Here is a 27966-nt window from a genome sequence, read left to right on the forward strand (position 1 = left end):
AAAGGGGGGCATTAAATTTGAAAGCATTTAATAGCACGAGGCGTTTAATGAAGCATTACGGTAAATCAATCAGCGTTGAAAGGAAAAGAAACGAATAATTGGACATACAGCTTGAAAGACACAAGAATGTATTACCATAAAACATATTATTTATTATTACATATTATGAGTCGATCACTTGGATTAAAAAATCAGTCAAAGATCAATTGATTTTCTACTCTCATATTTCCTACTCACGAGCCAAATTATGGTGAGTTTTCAGTTGTTTCCTAGCATTCCACGTTAATGAGCAAATTTAGTGATACCTATGTTACTTCAGTACAAAAAAATTCTCACAGCGATATTTTCTGTTATTATGTGTGGACCTTGTGGAGAAATGACGCGCAAAACAATTTGCGTGAAAATTAATACGGCGAATAATTCCACAGTTTACATAAAATATGTATTTATATTTTGCAAAAATCCTCGAATATTTCTATTTTTTTTTTTTTTTTTTGTTGTTTTTTTGGTAATCATGCGGGAATTTAAACTTGTATAAAAATTTTACACGCGCGAAATGCGTTTTCTATTGCTGTTGGAGAGAAGTTAATACGCGCAAAATAGATGCTGCTGGGTCTGTCTTCTAATTTGTAACATTAGCGTTGTCACTTTTTTTAAATTGCGAAATTCTAAATCTTTTTCTCCAAAATATGAACTTTGACGAATCGGAATCAAAAATTTAATTATCTGTTTATTGTTTTGGCAACTTTACACAGGAACGTTCTTAGCGTGTGGTGATCGATTTCATTTGTCGGACAGACGTTTATAAAAATTGTCATTCGGTGTTATGAGTTCTTCTTAGGTCTTAAAGTGGTACGTTAATGATAACTAGAATTAAATGTGTTGTTTTGAAATTGATTTTGACATTTCAGTTTGGCGTTTTTATATGATACACCGAAATTGACTCTCGTCCGTCCCACAGAAAATCAAATTGAGAATATCTTACGGAATGAAACGAATTTATTTGTCACCGCTAAAACCCAATTAAACCATCAATATTCATCCATTTCTTTCAAATTCGTTGCAAGAAAAAATAAACGAAGAATGATAATAGAAGCCAATGGTACGAATGACGTATTTTTAGGAGTAACACAAAAAGTAACCATTCTAGTCTAGTATACTTTTGATTTTTTGTTTAATGTCGTTAGATAAAATATTGGCTGTAATTCTACATTGTTGTAGCATAAAGACGTCATCTACTACAAATTACACTCGCATTACAGCAAATTTCAACCGCACGCTTTTTAAATGGTCGTTATGGACATTCGGAATTCAATTAGTACTCTCTTTATTATCAAAAACACAAAACAAGACGACAAGAAACACTGTTGTCTAGCCTTCAGAAAGTTGTTTTGTCAATAAGAAAAATGAGTGTAAATTCCAATTTAAACGGCGACAAGAAAACAAACGTACGATGCCAATGTTTTTCACGCCACGCGTCTTCTTTTTACTTGCAGTGATCACCTCAAACCAATTTTGGTATAAGTAACTGCCGCAAAACAAATACGCATCTATATTTAAATACCAGTATGCTCTGTTTGTCTGTCACCCAAAATCGAGTCGCATGCATAGCGGTATAAGAAAAACGGGCGAAGCCGTGGGTTTTTACACGGACCACTGACTAGTATTTATGAATTTAATTGTTCCTTTTGCGCGCCCTTGTCACGTGTCCTAGTCTACGAATGTATCGTCTTACGACTCATTACAAGTCGATAGAATTGACCCCCCTCCCCCCTCCTTAGATTAGAATGATATTTGTATGACATATATTGAGGAATATATATACGGTATATTTTGTGTTAAATATTGCATGACACTTGCTATACCTTTCTAGACTGACTCTACTAGTTCTTTCTAGACTAACTCTACTAGAAGTGATAAAGAAGTAAAGATAATAAAAAATAAAGTTATTTTCGTTTGACGTACGAATTAGAAAATAGGTATAATTATCAGGTGGCGGTTTTTTAGTAACTAATTTTTAAGGCTGTTTTCTCCTCTTTAAGAAAATGTTCTGCGGAACAGAACAGACAAGAACAGAAATGCTTTTGAGCATGCGCGCTTCAAACGTTTACATCACGCGATTTGAAAATTTCCGTTCCGTGCCAGAGAATCGACTGAAACCTTTTTTTTGCGTTTTGTACGTAAACGAAATTACTAGCATAAATTTTTTGTTCTGTTCTGTTCTTGTCCGTGAAAACAGCCTTAAGTTTGAATGTCCTTTAAATAATCGTGCATTGTTATTAGACATTCCTAAGACAACGAATTGTAATAACGTCGTTTATTTCACCTCATTATCGCAACAGTTTCATACTAATTTAACGCAAAAGATATTTCTCACAACCTCCAACTATGATCGAATCAGATTAGCACCCATTCTCTTTCGCCTCGTGTTTAAAAAAAAGTCTGATTAATATTTAAAGACGTTTGCTTACACGATAAGGAAACAGTGTTGAACTTACTTCGGCCGAAATTAACAATAAAAAAATTTGGTTTGATCACTAACACTTTTGAAAACGAGAATAAAATAGCAGGTAACCCAAGAGTGAACTTCTCTTAAACAAATGTACAAGCTGCCTGCTTGCGTTGCTACCGTACGTTGTGTAGTGGGCTACTCTGCAGCTATTAGTTTTGGGGGCCACCCATTACATCCCGCTTGCTGCCAGGTAGTATGCTTGCGATGTACAAAGTTGCTCTAATTTATTTTACTTACATGCTCGTCCGTCATAATCAGAGGTGCGATTGGAGTAAGCACGAATGTGTGATGATAAATCTTCGTCTACATTTTATATAGAGCTAAGGAGAAGGTAAAACCAACTGCATGAAATAAAACGAAGTGAAACTGGTTGTTTTAAGGTCGTTCTACATTGTAATTTCTAAACTTCAATAGATGAATTGCTCCAAAGTCTCGTACATGTCAACGGACCCTCCATTCCATTCAACCGCGTTACATCGTGTGCCTCTACCAAGTGCCTTGCTTTCGAAACTGTTATATCGTACGTTATCGAAATACCAATTTGTCTCATGCTCTTTACCATGCTTATTATTTTTACATCACCTTTACATTTATTTATACCTACTTACACAAAATTAGAGATTTTGTTCAATTCCGCACAGCACTATAGCGGGAGATGCAGTTAAATGAAAGTAGCTAGCCTTAAATAGGAGCGGCAAATTATCGCCAAGGTCTATACTAATTAAATTTTATATTCGTTACACAACGGCAAGACGTTTAATGAAAACAAACCATTATTCGAAACAACTTTTTTTATCAACGTCTATCCACTGATTGCATTTATTTATAAAAAATAGAAATGCAACCATCAGCATAAAAGTTTTTAATTTAGGCCATTTTTAGGCATTTAACGGACTATCATTCTTGTTCAGCATTGACATGTAATGCTATTCTTTGCACCCTCTCTTAAGTTCTTACAAAGGAGTACAGGCAACCAAGTTAGCCTAAAAGCTGCATAAATTGATACGTTGGGACCTAAAATTACAAATGAATTTCTTCAAGTTTATGGTGATTCCTCCGTGAGTATTTTCCTAACTATCTAGATTGGTCTAAAGTATAATATATTTAATAATTTTTATAATTTTATTTCCAATTTTATTTGCTGATAAGAACATCGCTAATTTCGTCAAACGCTTTTATATTCAGTCAAATTAAGTTTCTGACAGAGGAAATTATCTTCCAGATAGCTGGAAGATGTTCATGATGCTCATCTTCTATAGAGATCTCTTAAATTTCCGGAAAAATTGGTTCTAGACAAAAAAAAAGTTCATATTGTCAGGTAATTTTTCTGTAGTTTTCTGGGCGCTTGTACTGTAACACTTAAATAAGGTAATAGTTATTTATAATAATTAGTTATGTCGTATTTTTATTACGTTTAAGGAAATCTAGTTTCTTCAATTTTGTTTGCATGTACTGACGTAAAACGAATCCTGAGAGATTCTGATGGATTTCTTATTGAGTGGAACTGTCAGCAATCTGTCCTCGCGCTTACATTTTTATGCCCTTGTAACGCAAGTCGTCGTACGGAGGAGGCTTTTCTCCTTGTAATATGTAGTCGACGTCCTCCAATCCAATCTCTTCTGCTGACTTGATTGTATCATCAGCGTTCTCCTTAACCTTTGCGCAATCCATCGCCATGTAATCAGGCTGATCTGTTCTTATCAGGTCATCGTTTGGTTCGTACATGGATTGATCTTTAGTCACAGTTGACTCGTCTATTATACTAGATTCCGTTCTCTGATTACTTGATGTCGGCGTGCTCTTCGTTCGTACGACTTTTTTCTCTTCTTTCTTTCTTCTGGCCGTGCCTGGTTTCATTGGATATTCGCAGATTTCACGTCTGTGACGCATCACCGCAACGTAAATCTTTGGATAAACTAAACACACCATGAAATTAAAAGAAAGCACATCTAGCGTGAATGGCATCACAAGCGTTTTGTAGATTCCAACAACAAATATGAACGTTGGTAAATGCGCTACCATGGTAATGCACGAAGCAATGCAACAGAAAATCAGGAATTTGGGCTCGTAAAAGGAATGCTCCTGGTTTCTTTCACGGAAGGCGCCAAAGGTGGCTATGATCAACACAATGCACGGAATCAAAGTAGAAAGAAGTCGAGCAACGGTAAAGGAAACTTCACACTTTTTCCAAATTTCATGGACATCTACATGTTGAACCTCTTCAACTTGGACATTATCAATATACAACCACACAATAACAGACAGTAGCTCGATGAGAAACAATATGGCGAGGAACGTTAACTGTGCCAACAACAGGTTGCCATTGAACGATCTTTCGGCATGTTTTTGCAGATAACTAATCATGTATTTGGATTTGATCAACGAGATGGCGGAATACATCATCAGTAACAAAAAGAATATAGATTCTTGAGTTTGACAAAGCTCGTTCGTAGGCTCTGTGATGTGCAATGGACCGTAAACAAATGTAAGAATCAGCAAAACACATGCAAAGTTGATCAAATGCGGCGCCGGATCGTTAGGAGTGAGGAGATGTCGATATTTGAACAGGATGATACAGGCCATAATCATAACGATCATTCCAAGCAAACTGATTATAATAATGGACATCCCAGCAGGTTTAGACATCTCTAACCACAAGATCGGTTTCAGAATACATCTCGTGTTTTTGGGATCAGTGTAGTGATACTTACCACATGATCTACAAGCTGTTTCCATATACGTGGAAGTGTAATTGTTCTTTTGGCATTTAATACATCCCCAACAACAATCAACTCGGCCAAAAACAGCTTCGCCTGGTACGCATTTCTCACTACAACGCGAAATCGGATGTTTCTTGTCCAAATTATTTTCAAACCAGTGAGGCCATTTAATTTTAGCCAGGTCAAGTTTTAAACGACTACCTAATTCTTCCAGCTCACTCCAATTACCAACAGGAACAAACACGTAGGAACCGTTAACTACTTGTAAGTTTTCAATAGTATAGAAGGAAAATTTTGGATCCCCGGCGTCGTTGAAAGAAACTGTCAAGTTTTGGTCGTTCACAAAAGAAACATTGAACATCTCAGCGGTAAGTTGCCGCATTTCTTTGTCTGTAAACTCAAGATTGTTGCACGTTGTGTTATTGTCACTGCAGAGTTTTTGTAAGAGTCTTTTAACAGCAACAGTCACCGCAGTCACTGAATCAATAAGACTGTCTATCTTCCCTGGCATCACACTTAATGTATCAACAACGTGGCTTATGCTCACATTGCAATTATTTCCCGTCAACATGGTTTTATCCGCTGATATTCCAATGGGTTCACATCTAAACTCGCTGTTTTTCAAATAATTCTTTAACCACATGTTGCAGGCCCAATCATTCTTTATCTGCTCTTCCATGTATTCAACTAAATGTTTTAATTTATATGTTTTTAACGATACTGTTAAGATTCCTTTGACTTGATTTTGTAAATTCATGCTTAACCTAGCAGCATCAGGGTTCCACGCTTCGCTAGTAAGCCATACCCGGTCAACTCCTTGCTTAGCTGCCTCTTCTAAGATGTAGTTACCCAAACCATTCACGTAACAAAACAATACAACAACCTTCGCCTTTGGAGTTGCTTTGATTTTCTTTACAACATCCACCACACTTTGTTTTGTTTTCTGAGACTGGTATAGTATGTATTCGTCATGTGATATACATACATTTCTATTTGAGGCCTCCCTCTTTAAATCAGAAACTGCAGGTTTTCCATAATCATCGTCTGAGCCAATGGCAAACACATAGGTCCAATTAAATCTGGCAAAAATATCCAACATAGCCAGTATTTGACTCTTAACTGATGGGATTGTTCTGAAGAATGACTTGAATAGTTTCTTCTTGCTGGAAGCAGCATAACTCACTTGAGGGATATAATACATAGACATCAAGCTTGCAAGAGGGATGGTGGTAAAACTTGTCTGAGTACCAATTACTGCTATTGCTTTCTTTACATCTGCGCGTTTGACATCACCATCACATTTCAAGAAATTCATTCGACAAACAGAATTTGGACGATGAAAGGAAATGATCTCAATGGCTCTTGCCATCGTCATTGGTAGACTCCTGCAGATATCGTCCAATTGCAGGCCTAATGTTGCCCAACGGGTCATGCTTTCGTCCTTATTGGCTTTGTCAATTGCATATTTGACTGCATACGAACGTACGAGACCATCGCGTGACACAACGGAACAATCAGATTCGGAAGTAGCTAGCGTTAGTAAACCCTGTATAGTGTAATTACCACTACGAATGCTTGTTAAACGCCATTTTGTACCACTTTTCTTACTATATTCAGATACTCTAACATCTGGACAATTTAGAGCAATTGTCACACCAATACTGGCAAGTATAAGAATAAAAATGTGACGCCCATACATAATGATCGGTATGTGAAAGTGTCTCTTTGTTGGTCTAAATAAAACAAAGAAAGATAGAGGAGTGTGTAGATAGACTCATGAAACAATAACAAAGTAAACATTTTAACATTATTGTATGACATTTTAATGTAAAACAAGAAAAAAACATCTGCTTTGATCAAAAATTCAGACCAATACAAGATAGCGAGAAGTAGTTACCAGTACGATAACTTAAAATATTTTGAAAAGTCCGGAGTTGGGAAATGTAGATGTTGTTGTTTCTTTGACTTCAAACATAGTCTCGCGGATCGCGGATTGGGGCACACAAACCACAAAAAATGAGGACGAGATTTAGGCGCTAGGTAAACGACTTTTTCTGGTTTCTCTGGTGAAGATAACACGAACAGACGGAACTGATTTATAGCACATTTGAATGATTCAGGTGTCAGCTGTAATTTTGATGATAGTTTATCATCAGAAAAAAACCTGTAAAAGTGAAAACGAATTAATTTTTTTGAATACTTGCTGAGATTTTTGCTGGAGAACGTCCTCCAAAATGTCTAAAGCATACAAGTGGTTGGTGTTCGAGTGGTTTATTTTCTTGCTCAGTAAGTAGAGATGTCCTGATTCAAACCCTGTGGATCCTGGCTATTTCCTTGCATTTAATAATCTTTTTTTCTTCATTTTATTATAGAATTAACATAAAAGAGTAGATACTTAGCTTAGCAGCTACACTGTGGTGCCAGCCGAACGATAGTGATACTGCCGCTTAAAATCCCCATTTTCAATGTGTGAATACATCGGTAAACGACAATTCGCTACCCGAAAAATTTCACGATAATACTTTCCGTGAATCGCGGACTTTCTTCTGCAGTTTTGTGCCTAATTTTTATGAAATATAATAATATATTTTATTTGTTTGTTTGTTTATTTACATTTTAATTACAATATAAATGATTTATTTAGGCCAGCATACTTATAATTATGTAGAAGTACAGAGTAGCCGAAGTACGACGTTAATTTTTGCTTCATAACTTCCTGGTGAAATCAATGTCTCTTTTGTCACCTAAACGTCGTTTTAGGCAAAAATTGGTCCAATAATTAAGACTGTTTGATCTTTTTCATAAAATTTGGCACAGTGAAGATGAACTAAATTTAAACTTATTCACACAGATAACATTTCAGGGCAAAATTGATCCAAATAAGCTAAAGAAGATGTTAATATGAATTGTTTTTTTTCATCTTAAAACACAATTCTAAGCTAACATTCGTAAACTAGATATGTTTACAAAAATATCCCGCCAAGTTCTGCCATTATGAATTTTTTTTCAATATTTTTTTCAATATTTTGCACTTTAAATATGAGAAAATGTACTCCGAATATATCATATATCTATCTCCTCTTAACCAATTAAATTCGAAATAATTTTCATGTTAATGGTAATATGTCTTATTTGTTGACACATAAAGGACGGTATGTTTCCGCAACGAGGGATGCATTATAAAGAAACACTAAGTACTAATAAATAATAATTCGCGATTATATTCAGAGCAATTTGCAACGTATATTTTTACTAAAAACAGGTGTTAATGGCTTTGTTAAATAATCACATGATTCCTCAATTAACGTATATTAAAATGTTCACTTAAAATAGGATCAAAATTACTAAATACATTTCGCTTTCTCCGTAAAGGCAACAATAACATATTTGCTCTTGGCGTTAACATTAAAAAATGAAGAGAATGCTACCGTCGTTAACAATTTGCGCTGTCCAAGCATTCAGGTTTAATTAACTAAGATGTCAAGTCCTTAATCTGCTGTGAAAGAGTGTAGAAGCTAGGGAGTGCGAATATGGCGTTGTGCTTTAAGGATAAAGAGCTTCTAGAGCACGAACTTTCAACCAACTTTTAATTTATGACAAAAAAAAATGTCGGAGAATTAATTAAGTGCGGAAAGTTTCGCGGAAGCTTTCGGCAAAAGGAAAAAAAATTGGATTTAGCGAACATAAACTGCCGCAAATCTATTGTTTTAGAAAGTTTTGCGAACTACCCAAAAGTTAACTAAAGTGGAATCTCTCTAAAGCGGACATGGTCTAAAGCGGACACCTGGACACCTTCCTTGGAACGGACTGATTTCAGTTCAAACTCTTACAAAAAAAACCTTTATAAGACGGACAGATAAAGGCGGACACTTTCTTTCGCACCAAATGACATTTTCCCTTGAAAAAGCATATGCAAAATAGACACATGAAAAAAGCAACCTATTATTGCCCAAGAAAGTCAAGAATGCTGTCATCAGTTACGAAAATATGGAGAAAATCCAAATATAAAAAGGAAAGCAAACTTTAATCCGAGATTTCTTTGAGTAGATTATAAAAAACAATGTATTTTTTAGTTGGTATTTATTTTTGTTTGTATAACAGTAGAGTGTATGAATATTACAAGTTTGCATTTATCAAATTATATGTCTCATTTTCTTAATTTGAAGGGAATAGAACAAAGACAAAACGTATCTAAAAGTGATATTTGGATACAATCTCCATAAAGCGGACACCTCTATGAGACGGACACTTTTTTTTTGCACCAATGATGTCCGCTTTAAAGAGATTCTACAGTATAAAAATTTCAGAAATTGAACCTAAATTTAAAACTGATATAGACAATTTTTAACCGAAATTTTTCCCGTTTATTTTTGCGAACCGCCGTTTTTTGGAAAATTTCGTTTCAACCTGCAAAAGTTTTGACAATTAAACTAACACAGAAGGTTTAACAAGGCGTGCACCCAAAGGGCTATTCAATTTTTCGTTGTTAAAACTTGGTTTTTGGCCCAGAAAATCTCAATATTTTCATCTATTCAACACTTAACTCAATTTAGGGTTTCCAATTTTGGATTTCCAATCGTTTGAAATCGAATTTTGAATTTTTTCAATTTTGGATTTTCAATTTTTCAATTTCGAATTTTGGATTTTTTCAATTTTGGATTTCTGACTATTTTCAATGTTTAATATATTTTTTCAACTTTCTGTATTCTTTAATTCGACATTTTTTTTTTTTTTTATTTTCATTTTGTTATATTTTTATCTTGATGGGTATTTCCGTACCGTCCTTTTTTCCTCTTCCTGTGTCTCATTTTTTCACCAAACACCGTCTGAACCTATTCTAGATAAACACTGGGCCTAACACAACAAACAATACTCCACCCCATGGCACACCATATAAGGCATTATTGTTCTTTGTCTTAATTGTTGTCGGGAATCCACGCGAATTCTGCTAATAAAAGGCGCATCAGGGGACATTGTTCCAACACAACACTGTCTGATGAAGCCATGGATCCAACGTTCACCTTTCGTATTGATGGTGAAAGAGGCATGGATAGGACTTTAAGAAGATCGCAAGTAACAGTAGAACGACTCGCAACGATATTTAAGGTAAAATAATCTGTCATCTAATGCTGCTTACACCAACTAGCTGAAATTGACTTTCCTCTGACATACTCAAATTATGTTATAGCTTCAGGCGGATACAGTATACCTTACTGAAGATTTCGGTAGCTCTGAGTTTCCGTACGAGGACGGTACCTTCCAATGTTTGTCACAGGCTGTCGAAGGAATACGTTACGCAGTAGAAGGAGAAAGTGCTGTAAATACGTAGCATATAGATGCTCCATACCCACAGTTTGGGATTTTTCGAACTCAAGAGAGAAGAAGCAGACCAGGATAAACATCGTTTTACATAGTACCCATTTTTTTTACATAAGAACAAACCATATAAAAACATAAGGCATTGAAGAACAATTTAAAGCAAGTTAAGAACATTTTGGGTTTTAAATGGGTTTCTAATTCTTAAAAATATTGTTGAGCTCTTTAAATAATTGTTCACTTTGTTAAAAGGCGAACGTCTAAAACAGTTCAGCGTTTTTTTTTAAAGAACCCTTTAATTGTGAGTTATCTGCATATAATTCTGAACATATTTTTGTCAAGCGATAAGTAATTCTCTTTTTAAAAGATTATTTTTTCGTATGGTGATTAATCTTTGCCTTTATAGCTGTCTATTTTTACATATAGCTACGCTTCTTCCACTAGGACAACTTCGGCAGCGAGAAAACGAAGTAACGCTTTACCGGAGACGTTTTCGTTGAAGTTTATATTGGCGGAACCCAAGGGAAAAAAATAAGTAATTACTTATGGCTAATTATTTGTGAGATTGTTAACACTAACAGTTGTAAAGCAAATTATATTGTCTTAAGCTGAAAGTGATCATGTGAGAATGGTGTATGCGTAAATCAACAAAGAGAACGCAAAAGTTAGAAGCATAACTAGTGCCGCCATTAACATGCTCAACCATACAAATATAGTACTACAATCATGGTCACAATATGTTGGCATAAGACAACGAATTTCGAAGTTCGCCACCACAAGTAATTGCGTAGGCTCATTCTATATTAGATTCACACATCTTGAACTTGTCAAAGTTCACTTGTGAATGTTCAGAGTGGAATTAGGACTTCGGATCTTAGGTTATTTGGGAAATACAAAATTCTTAAAATGTGCTAATTATTGCTGACGTCAGCAAGGCTATTAATCACGAATTTCGGGGCCTTCGTGGTCCCCGACGTGAATTATTTCGGTATGCGGGCGTGCTAAAGAATGTGACTAGCAACTTTTCAACCCTCTCTGCCTGGCCTACTTGTGTGCAAAAGTAGCGACTTTGCAGCCTGCCGGCTGCAGAGTATTGACTATTTGACTGCTTTGTCCATATTTGGATAACGAGTAAAAAACTGCCTTAGTCTCAATATTTTTGTCCACGATTGTAGTACAATTATATCTTCAAATGTATGAAGATTCACCAACAACAAGAGGTATAGTCTTACTTTCTCAATTTTCTTTGATAATTTTTCTGAACTATTGTATTGTTTCTACTAAAGAAAAGCCTTCTTTCAACAGGCGTGTCGTTTTGGAAATGCAATTCACGGAAAGTATTCTGTGTGTCAACAATCTTTGTACGCTCACACAGTACCTCCAACACTAATTAGACAACTGTAACGCCACAGTCAGGTGACATATTGTGACTAAAACTCCTAGGGCTTTCTTATACTGCGACGTATTGGATTTAAAATGTTTTAACTTTAACTTTTAGATGACATCAAACTGGAAGAAATAAAGGCGTCTATGAAGTCTAAGGTGGCTGTAGAATGTCGCAGTGAAGATGCAGAAGCGTTGAAGAGATCGTTACAAATGCACAGAATAAAAGCCCCTTTGGTTGACGCGTTTCAATGTCTCGTTTGCAACGATTTAGCTGCACCACCAATCAATTTATCGTCCTGCTGCAAACAAATTCTCGGTTGTGCGAACTGCATTTTACAATGGGCAGTAAACGAGGAGCGGTGCCAACACTGTCGTTCGAGTGATATGAACGCTTATACTGTAGAAAGTTTAAATAGTATTTTAGAAGTCTTTAGAAATATTTAGCCAGGAGACGCAGCGTAATTTTTCTTACCACCGGGAAATCGGAGTAATTAAGGTTTTTGATTGGCTAATTCTATTGTTCTTTGCTCACGTGGTCCATGTCTGGGAAAGCTCTTTTCATCCGAATATTCCAACGAGTGCTTTCACTTACCCTAACAAACATTATTATTATTCGCCCAAAATAGAAAGTCGACAAAAATATTAGAAGAGCTTCTCGGAAATTGTCAATTGTTTCATTCGCTAGAGATCCAAAAAGGTCAGAAATACCGCAACAGCTTTCAAACTCCCGCATTCTTTCTGATAAAAGGCTTGGCGAATTGAAAAGTGGATCGACTCCAAACACATTATCACTGGAAATCGTTAATTCAGGGTACCACTGCATGTAAAGTAATTTAGCTCCTTCTCCATTTGGTACAATTTCTGCCATCAACGGCACGATCCCATTACTTCTGGTTTTAATTACTGACGGCACGCCTCTGCCTAACAAAATAAATTTGGGAATCAAGCAATACAAACCATACGGACAACCTTGTTTGCATTGCTTATTGCATTTTTTTACAACAATTTCGCTGTAAAACACTAAGGGGTCATTTGGAACCATAATGTTCTGCTAAATAAATGGATTTGGTATAAAGAGATACAACAATAATTATTAAATTGTTTATAAAGATATATACCTGGAATAGAGTGACTATTCCACGAAGAAATAACAATCTGAAGACCATAACACGCTACCAAGCAAGCAACAAATGATACACAAAATTTTACGCAGTCGTTTGAAATATCAATGATCTCTTCATTTTCCATCAATACAAGAACTGTATTTAAAGGATATCTTACAAGACAGTTTACCTTCACCCAAAACCATTCAATAGAAGGGTCTAAAAGGATATAATTAAGAAACAAATATCCCGCGTATTATAATGCCATGATTATTTTTTTTCTTGCTAACCTGCTTTAATTCTGTTTCTCGATAACATTCTATTGCTTGATTTCCACGAAGTGTTGCTAAATGCTCTTGCATTCCAAGGATTAAATAAAATTCTCTACCGCAATCAACTCGCAGTTAATCAGGTATTCTGTATGTTACCCAGGTTTTTCTGAGGAAAAGAAATAACGTATTGTTGGAATATATGCTTAAAAAACTACATTTAAATATATTCACGAAACATTTTAATGTGATTAAAGATAAGAAATTCTCACCTGTATATATTTTTCATGTATTTTAACGTTGTTTTTAATTGCCATTGTTGTTCCTGCCGTAACATACCGGGTATGTCCATCTATAGCTACAACAAGAGTTACTCTATACATTTCCACCTTTTCGTTCTGGTTAATATGTAGCTTATGACCAAAGTAATCCGCCTGATATGGCACTGGATTCAGCAACCGCTCGGTTTCCGTCCTCCTCCTTTCTTGATTTGCTGGTGAGACAATTGTCAATGCTTTGGCAACACGTTTTTGACTAACATTCAAATTGTGTTTTTGTCTTATGTAGCCTGTCATCATTTTTCGTCTGTACGTGGGTCCAACCCTAAAACGTTGAAAAGTATATTCATCTCTTATGTGTTTATGAAATTTAAATAAAATAAGATGAGAACATTTGAATATATACCTCTCTTAATGCTGATGCTATCAATCTGTTTATTTCTTCTTGTGACTTCCGCGAAGTCATGTTATACTTACTGCAAAATCACTTCACTGATCTTTCGCTTAAGCCTCCTTCTCCAGCGTACATGGATTTAAAAATATCGCTGATCTCTTTGTGTGGTTTTTTATCATTCAAAAGTTGCGATAAATGTTCCATCGATACATTTTCCATTGTGTATCAAAGAGTAGAGGGACGAGTGAAGAAAGACACATTCGCGAATAAGGTTACAGATTTACATGCGCAACACCCTCCTTTGTGGTTGGTAGACAAGAAAAATTTGTTAGTCTGAACTTTTCTCTAGGCTATTGTCTGACAGAGTAAAAATAAGTGAATGAACTAACATACGCGACAACCCTCCTTAGTGGTGACTAGAAAAAACAATGTCGGAAATCTAAACAGGTGACCTGCGTAACGTGTGAAATTAAAAAAATAATCAAACTCCCAAAATTGAAAAACATAGTAAAGAGGAATCGAAACTTTAAATCGAAGAAATCCAAAATTCAAATTTGATTTCACCCGAATTGAAATTCAAAATTGGAAACACTAAGGTGAGCTAATGTTAAATAGATAAGGATATTGACATTTTCTGTGTCAAAAACCAAGTTTTATCAACGAGAAATTGAATGGCCCTTTGCGTACACGCATTTTTAACCGAAAAATTCCAAGCAATGATTTTTAAAGATATTGAAAGTACTAACCTTTAGACCTGTAAAGAAAATTGATCAAAGTTGTATAAACTGCCAAGAGCTAGATTACGCAAGTATGAAAAACAAACACCAGTTTTAAATTTCTCATAGACCAAATTCAAGTCTTAACGTATTTACAGAATGTTTGATATCCTTCCGAACGTTGTCTTTAGCTGCAAGGAACTTCCAAATTCCGCTTGATCCATTCATTAGATGCTATTTAAATTTGCATTTCTAATTTTTACCCAAACTTTAAGAAAACATATGTGCCTTTCATTATAATAGTATTTTCATTTAAATATAAAAAATTAAAAAATTGATTTTATCTTACATTTCAACTTTTATTAAGCGTAAAAATATGGGGAAATCTGCTTTTCTAACCTTTGTGACAAGCTGGATGCGTGAAATAAATAAATTAATAAATAAAAACTTCTTTTTTCTTGTTTGAAAACTTTGTCTATGAACCGATAAATGGTAAACATTGAATAACATCCTATTTTTCACCAAAAAATGAAAACATTATTACGTTTACCTGCTGTTCGATTTCCATTACGCTTTTCAAACGTTTGCATAATTGAAGTTGAATATTTTGTTTGGGAAACATTGACAGAGATTTTTTGTAGATTATAAAAACGCCATAAAAGAACTAGTCAAATTTAAAAAAGAAACAATGATAGAAATAAGAAGCGGTCCAGTTTATTACAATGAAAATAGAAGATGGTAGCAAAGCTGTTGATGTATAGATTTTTGTTGAAAATAGTGAGAATTGGAATTAAAATTCAAAGTTGACCGTAAGTGCATTGTAAATAGAATCTTAATCTAACGTTATAAATTGCATATTGAATTTTTAGTGTGATCCTATAATGAGATTTACATGATGAAATAGACTGTTGTTCTGTCCTAACTGGAATGTTTAAAACAAAATGGTTACGAAGCTACTTTGCATTTAAATTATTTGATAACAAAAAAGTGTTAAGAGAACAAATTTTACGGGTTCAAATTTTTTTAAAATTCTTGCTTTTTGAGGTACCACTATTAACAAATGAAGGGAAATTTTCTTGAACTAATTTACATTTGTTTGTTCATAAATGTTTAAGATGCGTTCATAAATTGTTATTGTGACCTTTGGGGAATGACCTATCATGCAAATATTTTTTTACATTACGATACATCTGGAACAGATATGTTTTCCCTTTTTTGTTATAAATACGTTCGCAGACAAAGTTACGAGCAGTTAAAATGGTTATTACAATCTCAATTTCAATTTCGTTAAGAGCGTTTTATTCATTTGCGCTTATTTAAAGAAATTAACACGGACTTTGTAAAGATAAATCGATGAGCTTTAGAAAGTCTCTGTGTTTTTGTTCTTGTTGTCTATTTCTGCTTTTCGATTGAAAGTAACAAATCGACTTATGATTAAACGTTTTTGATATTTTAGTGATCAAAGATTTTTCAACGAGTCACACGACTAGTTTTGACAAGCTACCACATAACTTAACTTTACTTTTTCCAGGGGACTTTTTAGTCCCTGATAAAGTAAAATAGTAGTAAATAGCCAAGTAATAAATCTTACAATATCGTGTTATTATTCCAGTTATAATATGAATTTGTATTGACTGCAGGCTAGAATCAAACTATTATATATATAGTTAAAAAGGTAATAAGTCCCTGTACAATAATTTCTGGTTCTGTACGAATTCCTCTGAAGCGGACACCGCCTGAAGTTGACTGCTTTATAAGACGGACAGCTGTACTTGGTATGTATTGATCTTAGGCTTAACTCTAATAAAAAATTCTCAATTGTTTTGCACTAAATAAAATTTCTCGCTATAAACGCTCTATAAGGCGGACATGATAAAAATAGAATGGTATGAAGATTTTTTTTGTTATAAATTTTTAAACTTTTTATAACTTTTTTATTCATATTACCATTTATTTTGTTTTTCTGCCAATTCATTAAAATAATGCTTTATGTCCAAGTAACATTCTCTTGATTAAAATCCTCGCAAAGTGAAGCTTACGATCAAAATTTTGCCTGAAACTCTGTTCGTCTCTATAAAGCGGACATTGGCCGTTCAAGATAATGAAGATTCAATACAAGATATAATTTTTTTCAGCAATAATAAATACTTTTTCTTATTCCACGTCTAACAAGTATGCGATCTGTTTTCTAGTCGTGTATCTATGTTGCTACAGTTTTTTTGAAAAGTATGTCAATTTCCTTTCTAGATTATGTCGATTTCATCTAAAAGCTAAAAAAAGGCGGGAAATAAACAAACAGACAACAAATGACCAATTAAAAGTGATTAAAATTCGAAAGAATGTTGTTGGATGTTGGAAGAAAGTTGTTAAGTTTGCAACGAGCAGGTATGCATAAAGAATTTAGAATAAACAAATCTGAAAAACTCTTTTTTACCTGTTTTTAAATAATATACCGTTTTTTAGCAAGAATGTCTAAATTTTGACTGAGGATGGATGTCATTTTTTCCCCACTTTTTTATAAAAGTACTTTTTTGTCTTCGTCTAGGAAATGCAGAAATATGTGGTGGGCCTTATCTGTACTTAAGCTTGGTTTTCATTCCGTAAGTTTTGTGTAACTGGTGTTTAAAGGGGCTACGAAACGGCTCAAGAAAGATCTCCGTCATTGATGTGTTTCCCTATCATCGCGCATTCTAAATAACATCGTGTGATAACTAGACCACCCTGAAGGTTAAGGTACTTATATAGACAACCTGTTAATGAATAAATTTTTTTTGATTTTCTACTTTATGATATGTTTAAGCTACGGTTTGCGAAATATAATACATGACATACAGTATAATGGAAAGTTTGATTTGATGAGGAAACAAAACAACACGATGGACTGTATTTGTTAAAAATGCTATAATAAATAGTCTTGCGAAGAAAGTAATTAATACCTCCAAAAAGCATTTTAAAGTCATCTTTGTTGACTCAACTGGCTTGATAAGCAATAATATGGTATGTTTCTGTGTAAAATAAAAATTCCCATTAAAAAATTGCTCGTTATAAAACTATACTTGATGTGTAACAATTGAATAAATTACGCTGAAACACTTAATCAACTTTACGTATCCTTTTATCATTGACGATTGCGATCGGTTTACGACGTACTGCATATCTGTACAAAGCGCTCTCCACCTGGATGTGTCGCACAGTTTGCGGTTTTTATTAAAAGCTCCGCCAAGCGTTCAATTATGGGTCACACATTGCTTGTTGCTTAACCTGGCATTTCAAATTTGCAAAACGAGAATTTAAGGAGATTTTTACCAAAAGTACTTTTGGAGGAGAATTTGAGAAGTTTTGAGAAGACTTGAGGAGGAGTGGCAATACTGTATAAGACTAGTTGGCAGCCCATGGTAAATTCTTATCGCACTTCGTAAGTCTGTAGCACCACTATAAGATCGCGTCTATTATACTGTGATACTATTTTGTCCACAGACAAAACAGGGGTATTATTACAGAGATACTCCACGGGTCGCCCGTCCTTAATATATCGTATTTCGACGGCTGTTATTATAGAGATAGAAATGACTGAAACAGATTTCGTTTAATTTCTCGTAATCATTAAGGCTATTTTTAACAGACTTTCATAAAGAAATATGGAGAATGCCTTTAAAAACAGGCGCGTTTTTGTTTGGTAGGGTTTCTATTTTTTATATCAATGCCAAAACTCTTTGTTTTTGAGCAGAAGCTTTCGCACAAAGGTATCCCCTACATGGTTTACCTGAATATAAAGTGGGGCAAGAAAGGGGTCAATTCTTCATTAGTATAGGTCGTTTTAATAGTTAAACAACGAAAGCACATGGAATAATAACGAATTTTTTCACCCCGTTTACTTACAACATATTTCAAATATGTACAACCTAGAAATATAAATTAATAAAAGAAATATTAAGTAACTATTAGCTTAGAGTAAATATATAGATACAAGTTAAAAAATAAAAATAACAGATGACTAATAAAAATAAGCACACACGTTTCAAAAAACCAATATTTGTAATTACCCGGCAAATAATTTGCATAATTCACTAATAATTAGTTAAATTTGCATATAATAAGCATAAATTAGTATTAATATTGAAATTATTTTAGTTGATAAGCACTACGAATCCTTTTTTTATACATTTTCGGAATTTTTATTTATTTTCTGTCTGATGATTTTTTTTTTATTTACAAAAATAGCACTTGTCAAAGTTGATAAAAAATATTCTGTCTTTAACTTTATTTTTTTCTTGTGGAGGTTAAAAACCCAAAAGAAAACTTAGCGTTGAAATTATAACCTGCAGTTCCCCTCCAAAATTATATTACAGCATTGTAGAATGATTGTTTGCTAACGTTGCCAATAACACAAACACTAACCTTCTAAGAGCTTACCTCATGTCAAAAAGTTGACTTCATGTGAAAAGAGGTTGGAAAGTTATTCCAATTTTTTTAACGTTTTTGTTAAAAAATCTCAAGTTTTACTGCAAAATTATGACATCGACAACTAGCTCCTAAAACATGTAATTAAAATGTTAAAACACTAAACTGAAAGGCTAAAAACATATCACATAAAACTAATAAATACTTGAGAGATATGTTTTTAACGCGGGCGTTTGTTTAATGCCTGCTCGTAAAACTGCACTTTTTGGAACAAGTGGAAACAAAAATTATTGAATCGCAAAATTATTATACTTATTGAAGACGACAATCTTTTATTAAATGTAATTATCTGGTGCAGTTAAACACTTTCCCTTGAAATGACCTTTGCTATATTTTAAACTTAAGCCCTTCAGTTTAGCGCAAAATTTTGACTATTTTCGCGAAAAAAAACTTTTGCGGTGCTACAAAATTTTATTCATTACATTCCGATTAACTTTCATGAATTTCAGCGACAATTTCTAATTTAAAATTTTGCGAGTAAAACTTTTAAAACCTCAAAAACCACAAAGGTTTCTTCTGTAAACACTTTCTTCCCTTACACTATATAATATAGCTAGATAAAAGTATATAATATAACTGAATAAAAAATTGTACACATTATGTTTTGCATGTGCATATACAAGAGTCTTTGGTGTGTATTAATTAAACACTATTTCTATAGGCAACGCTTTATTTAGGTCAGCGTCTTGTAGGTGACTACAGGACAAGGCTTTGCTTACATTCACAGTGTAAAAGACGCTTATATGGATATAGAATACAGTAAACTCTCGGTCTTGCGAATAGCAAAGGAAATTGAAGAAAAGTTCTTTATGTCGAGAGTTCGTTATACGGAAATATAAAAAATTCAAAATCAAAACAAATTCGAATCAAAGCAGCATTTTTAAATATTTTTTTTTACAATACACAACGCAACGTCTTCATAAACATAGCAAATCATCTATGAGAGAGTGGTTTTAACACTTGTTTCATTGCGTAAGCATTTCCCATAAGAAAATATGGCTGATGAGAATGTTATTGACAGGACTATGTCTGAAATTCAAAATTTGTTTTTATTCTACTGCATGTCCTACTGTTCGATTTGGATAACATTGCACTGTTTTGTTTGTGAAACATTATATTGATACCGGTGATGCCCAAAACTTTGAAAACATTGCCGAATCAAGGTGTTATGAGTTCGGGGATAAGAAATTTGGTTCGTTAAATCAAGAGTTCACTCTAACGGGGTTTTGTTATATCGATAGTTTACTGTATGAAGAATACATAGAATTAAATGCTTTTAATGTAAAAAACTAAGGGTGTTGCCTGGCAGCTACTAAAACTTCACCTTAGCGTTGCTTATAAAAAAGCGTATAATTATGTATAAATATATCAGTCGCATTCTCTCTCTCTCTTATAGGTGCAGAAATTGCTTTTAATTTTCTCTATTGACAAAACAAATACTCGCAGTACAAGTTTTATAGCGTAAACTTTTAATATCGCCCTCCTTATAACTAGCTTTTTCGTGCTTACATCTTTGTGTTCTCATATCGTAAGCTGTCATACGGGGGAGGCTTTTCCTCTCGTATTATGACGTCACCGTCTTCCAACTCAGCTTCATTCGCAGGTTCGTATGTTGCATTGTTGTATCCATTGATTTTCGGGTGGTCTGTCTCGTCCTCTACGATGTCGTCTGGTCGCTCTCTTTTAGTCGGTTCTATGGACACGGTAGAATTAGAGTGTTGTTTAGTCACGGTTGACGCGTCCATCATACTAGATTCCGTTCTCTCATTCGTTGATGTTGGCATGCTCTTCGTTCGTACGACATCTTCCTCTTCTTTCTTTTTGCTGGCTGTGCCTGGTTTCATCGGATATTCGCTGATTCCACGCCTGTGGCGCATCACCGCAACATAAACCTTTGGTAAAACCAAACACGCCATAAAAGTATAACCGAATACATCCATGGTGAATGCCATCACAATAGCTTTGTAGATGCCAACAACGTATTTAAAAGTTGGCAAAAAAGCGACAATGATAATACACAAAGCAATGCAAGTGAAACTCAGGAATTTGGGCTCGTAAAACGAATGCTCCAGGTTTCTTTCACGGAAGGCGCAGAAGGTAGCTATGATCAACACGATGCACGGTATGAAGGTGGAAACCAACCTGGCAGCCGTGAATGATACTTCACATTGTTTCCAAATTTCATGAACACCTGCTTGGCGAAACTCTTGCACTTGCACTTTATCAATATACAACCAAGCAATAACAGACACTAACTCAAGAAGGAACAATATGGCCAGGAACATCAATTGCGCTGACAGAAGGTTACCTTTAAACGACTTTTCAGCATGTTTTTGCAAATATTTAGTCATGAATTTAGATTTAATCAGCAAAATTGCAGAATACATCATCAGTAACAAGAAGAATATGGAATTTCGAGTTTGGCAAAGTTCATGCGTTGGTTCAGTTATGTGCAATGGACCGTACACAAATGTAAGGATCAGCAATACGCATGACATCGTGATCAAATGCGGCGCCGGATCGTTAGGGGTGACGAGATTTCGAAACTTGAGCAAAATTATACAGGCCGAGATCATAACGATCATTCCAATGGAACTGATAATAGTGATGGACATCCCAGCAGGGTCAGATATCTCCAACCATAAGATCGGTGTCAGAATACATCTCGTGTTTTTGGGATCAGTGTGGTGATACTTACCACATGATACGCAGGCTACTGCCATAGGCGTAGAACTGTGATTGTTTTCCATGCATTTCCGGCACGCCCAGCAACAGCCAGTGCGACCAACGACAGCTTCTCCTGGTACACAGTTTCTACTACAACGCGAAAGCGGATATGGTTTCTCCTTTACAGGTTTGTTTTCAAACCAGTAAGGCCATTTAATTTTAGCCAGGTCAAGTTTCAAACGACTACCTGATTCTTCCTGCTCACTCCAGTTACCAACAGGAACAAACATGTAGGAACCGTTAACTACTTGTAAATTCTCAATAGTATAGAAGGAAAATTTTGGATCCCCGGCGTCGTTGAAAGAAACTGTCAAGTTTTGGTCGTTCACAAAAGAAACATTGAACATCTCAGCGGTAAGTTGCCGCATTTCTTTTTCTGCAAACTCAAGATTGTTGCACGTTGTGTTATTGTCACTGCAGAGTTTTTGTAAGAGTCTTTTGACAGCAACAGTCACTGCAGTCACTGAGTCGATTAGATTGTTCATCTTCCCTGGCATCACACTTAATGTATCAACAACGTGGCTTATGCTCACATTGCAATTATTTCCTGTCAACATGGTTTTATCCGCTGATATTCCAGTGGGTTCACATCTAAACTCGCTGTTTTTCAAATAATTCTTTAACCACATGTTGCAGGTCCAATCATTCTTTATCTGCTCTTCCATGTATTCAACTAAATGTTTTAATTTATATGTTTTTAACGATACTGATAAGAGACCCCTGGTCTGATTTTGCAAAGTGATGTTTAAATTAGTAGCACCAGGGTTCCATGCTTCGCTGGAAAGCCATACCCGGTCAACTCCTTGCTTAGCTGCCTCTTCTAGTATGTAGTCACCCAAACCATCCACGTAACAAAACAAAACAACAACCTTTGCCTTTGAAGCTGCCTTGATTTTCTTTACAACATCCACCACACTTTGTTTTGTTTTCTGAGACTGGTATGGTATGTATTCGTCATGTGATATACATACATTTCTATTTAAGGCCTCACGCTTTAGATCAGAAACTCCAAGTTTTCCATAATCATCGTCTGAGCCAATGGCAAACACATAGTTCCAATTAAATCTGGCAAAAATATCCAACATAACGGATATCTGATTCGTATCTGATGGGATTGTTCTAAAGAATGACTTATAGAGCTCTTTTTTGCTTAACAATCGACTGGAAGCAGCATAACTTACTTGAGGGATATAATACAAAGACATCAAGCTTGCAAGAGGGATGGTGGTAAAACTCATCTGAGTACCAATTACTGCTGTTGCTTTTTTCACGTCCTCTTTCTTGACATCCCCATCACATTTCAAGAAATCTGCCCGACAAACAGAATTCTTACGATGTAAGGACACAACCTCAATGCCTCTTGCCATCGTCACTGGTAGACTCCTGCAGACATCGTCCAATTGCAAGCCTAGCGTTGCCCAACGTGTCATATTCTTGTCCTTATTGGCTTTGTCAATTGCATATTTGACTGCATACGAACGTACGAGACCATCGCGCGACACAAAGGAACAATCAGATTCGGGTGTAGTTAGCGTTATCAAACCCTGTATAGTGTAATTACCACTAAGAATGCTTGTTAAACGCCATTTTGTACCACTTTTCTTGCTATGTTCAGATACTCTAACATCTGGACAATTTAGAGCAGTAATACCAACACTGGTAAGCATAAGAATGAATGTTTGAAGGGAACACATAATGAATAATATTTCAGTTTTCAGTTGGTTTTACTTCATCTAAACGAAACAAATAAACAAGAAAATGAATGAATGAATAGATGAACATATAAAATAAACGATAAAATAAAAAATATAAAAAAAAACACATAATATGCAAATATAATGAAAGTAACACATTTAACGCCAGTAGGTCTCCCACGCCAATTATTCTAAATTATATGGCAACTTTATAAATATATGATGTTATACCAACAATAACACAACAAAGAACGAAACGCTATAGTCGACAATAAAAATTCTAATAAATAATAAAAATGCAACAGAAACTTAAAATTCAAAAGAAATCTAAATGTATTATTGACATAAATTTTCATGGAAAGAAAATAATATGGTTAAAAAGGTTCAATGGAAATGTGAAAAACACTATCCTAAAAGTTCAATGTCTTCGAAATATTTTGTAGCTTGTTACATCATAATCCGACGTGTTTGACTACTAAGGTAGCTATCAAAATAGACGAGAAATAATAATTTAACTCATAGGTTAGCTGTGGAGCTTGATGGAGCGAAGGCCAACATTAGCTACAGTAGCTAAGACACCCAGTTAAGTATAGTTAAACTGGAGGAAACTTAGCCAGGCATACAGCTAACTAGTTATTTATGCTTAGTAAACACACATATAAAGAGAAACAATAGTAATGTAAAAATAATAACAATTGCAGCGAGTTCAACAAACCAAAACTTTAATCTGAAAGAGTGATCAAAAGAAATATTTGATATGGTAACATTCAAGACAAAATGTTTGAATTATAAGAAACCTAGAGATGTATTATGTGAATTGTGAATTATGTATTTCCTCCCTAATTTCGTCAATTATATATGTACTTGATTTGATATATAGATGTGGGAGGCCTGCAAAGGAGTTTGACGTACCGTCAAACGAACATACTTGAATGGAATAATTTTAGCAGGCACTAATTTTCGCGAAAATTAATTTTGACCAAGTTAGAGAACTTTATTTCGCAAGAATTAAATTTCGCGAAAAAAAGAAGGAATTTGATGACTTTCTCTTAATTTATACCGTTTAAAGACAAAAAAGATTAAGTTGAAATTCACATAATCTATTATATATAGGTCTAAATTAATTAGAAAAGAAAATAGTGTTAAAAACAGAAAAAAAAAAGAAGTGAAAATTATGTTATCAAGAACATGCAATTTCAGAATAGAGGATCTCAAAACTTCCCGACTAAACTAATATAAACAATCATAACATTATAAAACAAACAAAAAAGTCAGCCACCATGAAACTCAAATACCTATGTCTTTACCAAACACAGGACGCGTGTATAAAACAACTTGAATAAATATAAGATGCAGCAGAATAATATTTTATAACCACCACAAATTTCAATTCTCACAGCATCACTAACAAAACTGTTTTAATATCACGTAACTACGAATCATTACGTTTGATAAATAAGTCAAATGTCAAAAGCAGGAAAATTAATTTTAATTACAATATGAGCGTGATTTTACAGCGGGTTGCACATAATTTGACGGTGGGTGGCACATAATTTGACAGCGGGTGGTACATATAATCGGCACCATTTAGAAAGCAGTTTAACCAAGATATTTTTAAGAGCAGCACAAAAAAATAATTTAGAAGATTAAATTCGTTAAAATCGTTGAAGTGCTTCTTCCACACCTACTATAAAAAATAAGAGACGTCATTGACCTCATAAATCAACACCTACGAATTAACTTTTCTAGAATAGTATATAGATATAAATACTGACTAATTCACAATACTGACTAATTCACCTCACTAGTACTCTATTGAAATTTTAAATAGCTCAGTGCAACGTAAACGTATATAATAAATATACATCACATATTAAAACGTATATAATATAGTTAAACGGAGATAGTATACTTGACTGTATATGGGGAAACTTAACGTTCATAGTAAATTTAATATGGTATAATTAAACGGATATCGTATAGTTAAATGTATATAGTATAGTTAAACGTATACAATATAGTTAAATGTATATAGTACAGTTAAACGTATACAATATAGTGAAACGGATATATAGTTAAATGTGTATAGTATAGTAGAGTTAAACGTATAGTATAGATAAACGTATACAATATAGTTAAACGGATATATAGTTAAATGTGTGTAGTATAGTGCAGTTAAACGTATAGTATAGATAAACGTATACAGTATAGTTATAGTTTAATGAGCATATAGTATAGTTGAAAGTATATAGTATTAGTTAAACGTATATAGTATATAGATAAATGTAAATAGTATAATTAAATGTATCTCTTTAATAACAGCCGTATTCCGCCTGTTTGTCTGTGCGCGAAAAAAACATTGTGCTACGGGAACACAAAATAAGCGACATCTAAAGGACGGGCGACCCCGTGGATTTTCTCCACGGGACTACCGGCTAGTATAATATAATTAGATGTAAATACATGGATAGATTCTTAAAATCTCACTTCATGTTATACATGTAAAAAAATTGCGGCTATTTTCTCTTTAATGTCAAACAATGTTTATAAAAAAAGGTTCCTAATTATCAGTATGAATTGAAAATATGTTCACAGTTTAGAAAGAAAGGTGCAAGCAGGATCATCAAAGGTGTTATTTTCTGTAGTGATTCTGTATTAAATGTATCGCATATTTGTTACCCATCGTTTGGCCAAGCATTATTTTTTTACCATAGTAATTCTTTAAAAAATATGGTTTTACTGTCAACCACCCTATCACTTCAGGAAAAATAGACACTTTATCTACGTTTGATTTCTTCAAACTTAACACTAATTAACACTTATAAGTTAAATTCTCTTATAAGAAAATCACAAATGTATCCATAGTATTAAGTAACATAAAAATGTTGCCAGTATCTGTATAAAAATAAGTATAAAATTGATATGCTCAAAAGAAATCATAGAAGACAGTTTTAAAAAGGTAGCCTTGTCATTTGTTACTGCACAAAAAAATAAAATATTTTTTTTCATATTCTTTAGGTAACCTCCACTTTTTAACGTTTTTATAAAATCTTGTAATACTCAGCAAATATGTCACTAAAAGGATTAAAAATTATGTTCCATGGTAGAAGTCATTGTAAATGCAAAACACAACATCAATTGAAAGAAAGGGTTGTTAGCAAGTGAAAGAGTTTTCATATTTTTTCCTTTCCTTGAGATGCCTTGAAATGTTATCATATATTATTATTTAATTTAAAAAAAACATTTTAAAGTAAGGAGAAACGTCATGAAAGATTCTGCACATTTTGTAAAACCCAGAAATATATAAATTTAAAGAGATAACCAAAAATTCATTTTCTAACCTGGCAGAAATAAATATTTTCTATTGATTACTAAGCACAGATTTGAACAGAACCCTGCAAAACAAATCCTGCAACGAAAAAAAATTCGACAGTCATCCATCACAAATGTAATTATATACGTCAGAGCTGAGAACTGAGTAATCTTTTCTGACCTGATTGTTGATTTTTGCTTTTTTCTCTACCTAAAGACAGCAACCAATTCACTTTGCTTGTAATCAATTTTAAAACAGCATCATCTTCCCCATCCATTTATTCAATACACCAAAGTACATTTTGATAATTTTAACTGCACACTCTCCACCTGTAATGCTCTTCATGCTTCATGTTATGTTTTTAATATAACATCATAACTTATTAGCATCGGTAAACTTGATATAAGAAAACAAATATGTGAACAATCTGATAAAAAAAAGCCAAAATGAAAAATACAGTTTCGATTCATAAAGCAAAAACAAAACACCTGCTTTATTTTGAAAGAAACCAAACAAAAAGCTAGCTTTAAGAAAAAAATTTTTGCTATAAAAAAGAATACACACATACATAGCGTTTCAATCATTTCATTAATATTAATAAAAAAATTATATAAAAAAATCCCCTTGGTCTAAATAATTCATCAAGTTATTTCAGTATGTGAACACGCTTTGCTATCTGATATAATAACCTCCAACAGTATCTATTTCACAGGCGCTGCTGTACCAACCAATGTTTCTTTGAAAATAAAACAAGTACTTTTAAGAAAATCAATACAACCTTAAAATTGAGAAATTTCAAGTACAACAAAATCGTGGCTGTTAAAAGAATGGCCATTATGGCCTTGCATTAATTTTTAAAATTTTTTATGTCTTCAAATTAAAATCACATAATAACTTGTCTACATTGACAAGTAAAGTCCATATAAATGCCTTGTGATTACTATTTTATTATTGAAGCCATCAGGTGTAAACAATTTGCCCACTAAGGACTACATCTTTTGCAAGAACCTTACCTGTATATATCATTTTGTTTCATTGGAAGAATTTAAACAGGACAGTGATAAAAGACTTTTAAAA

The 27966-nt window shown here is 33.9% G+C and overlaps 2 protein-coding genes across 2 annotated transcripts; both read right to left on the reverse strand.

The window, feature by feature from the left end:
• Nucleotides 1-3805: 3805 nt before the first annotated feature.
• On the reverse strand, nt 3806-14915 carry LOC130646997 (extracellular calcium-sensing receptor-like). The gene is made up of 2 exons (XM_057452696.1): nt 14725-14915; nt 3806-6965 (listed from the first exon to the last, which is right to left on the reverse strand). Exon 2 carries the CDS (start codon nt 6929-6931, stop codon nt 4040-4042), a length of 2892 nt encoding a protein of 963 aa, XP_057308679.1. The 5' UTR covers nt 6932-6965; nt 14725-14915; the 3' UTR covers nt 3806-4039.
• A 3621-nt stretch (nt 14916-18536) lies between these two features.
• LOC130646996 (extracellular calcium-sensing receptor-like) lies at nt 18537-27274 on the reverse strand. Its single transcript, XM_057452695.1, has 2 exons — nt 27070-27274; nt 18537-23615 (listed from the first exon to the last, which is right to left on the reverse strand). Exon 2 carries the CDS (start codon nt 23574-23576, stop codon nt 20661-20663), a length of 2916 nt encoding a protein of 971 aa, XP_057308678.1. The 5' UTR covers nt 23577-23615; nt 27070-27274; the 3' UTR covers nt 18537-20660.
• Between the last annotated feature and the right edge of the window lie 692 nt (nt 27275-27966).

This window comes from Hydractinia symbiolongicarpus, chromosome 6 (assembly GCF_029227915.1).
Source record: "Hydractinia symbiolongicarpus strain clone_291-10 chromosome 6, HSymV2.1, whole genome shotgun sequence".
In the NCBI taxonomy this organism is placed as follows: domain Eukaryota; kingdom Metazoa; phylum Cnidaria; class Hydrozoa; order Anthoathecata; family Hydractiniidae; genus Hydractinia; species Hydractinia symbiolongicarpus.

Excerpts from the sequence above, each read along its gene's own strand:
- LOC130646997 (XM_057452696.1), bottom strand. The coding sequence starts at position 6,931 with ATGTATGGGCGTCACATTTTTATTCTTATACTTGCCAGTATTGGTGTG.
- LOC130646996 (XM_057452695.1), bottom strand. The coding sequence starts at position 23,576 with ATGTGTTCCCTTCAAACATTCATTCTTATGCTTACCAGTGTTGGTATT.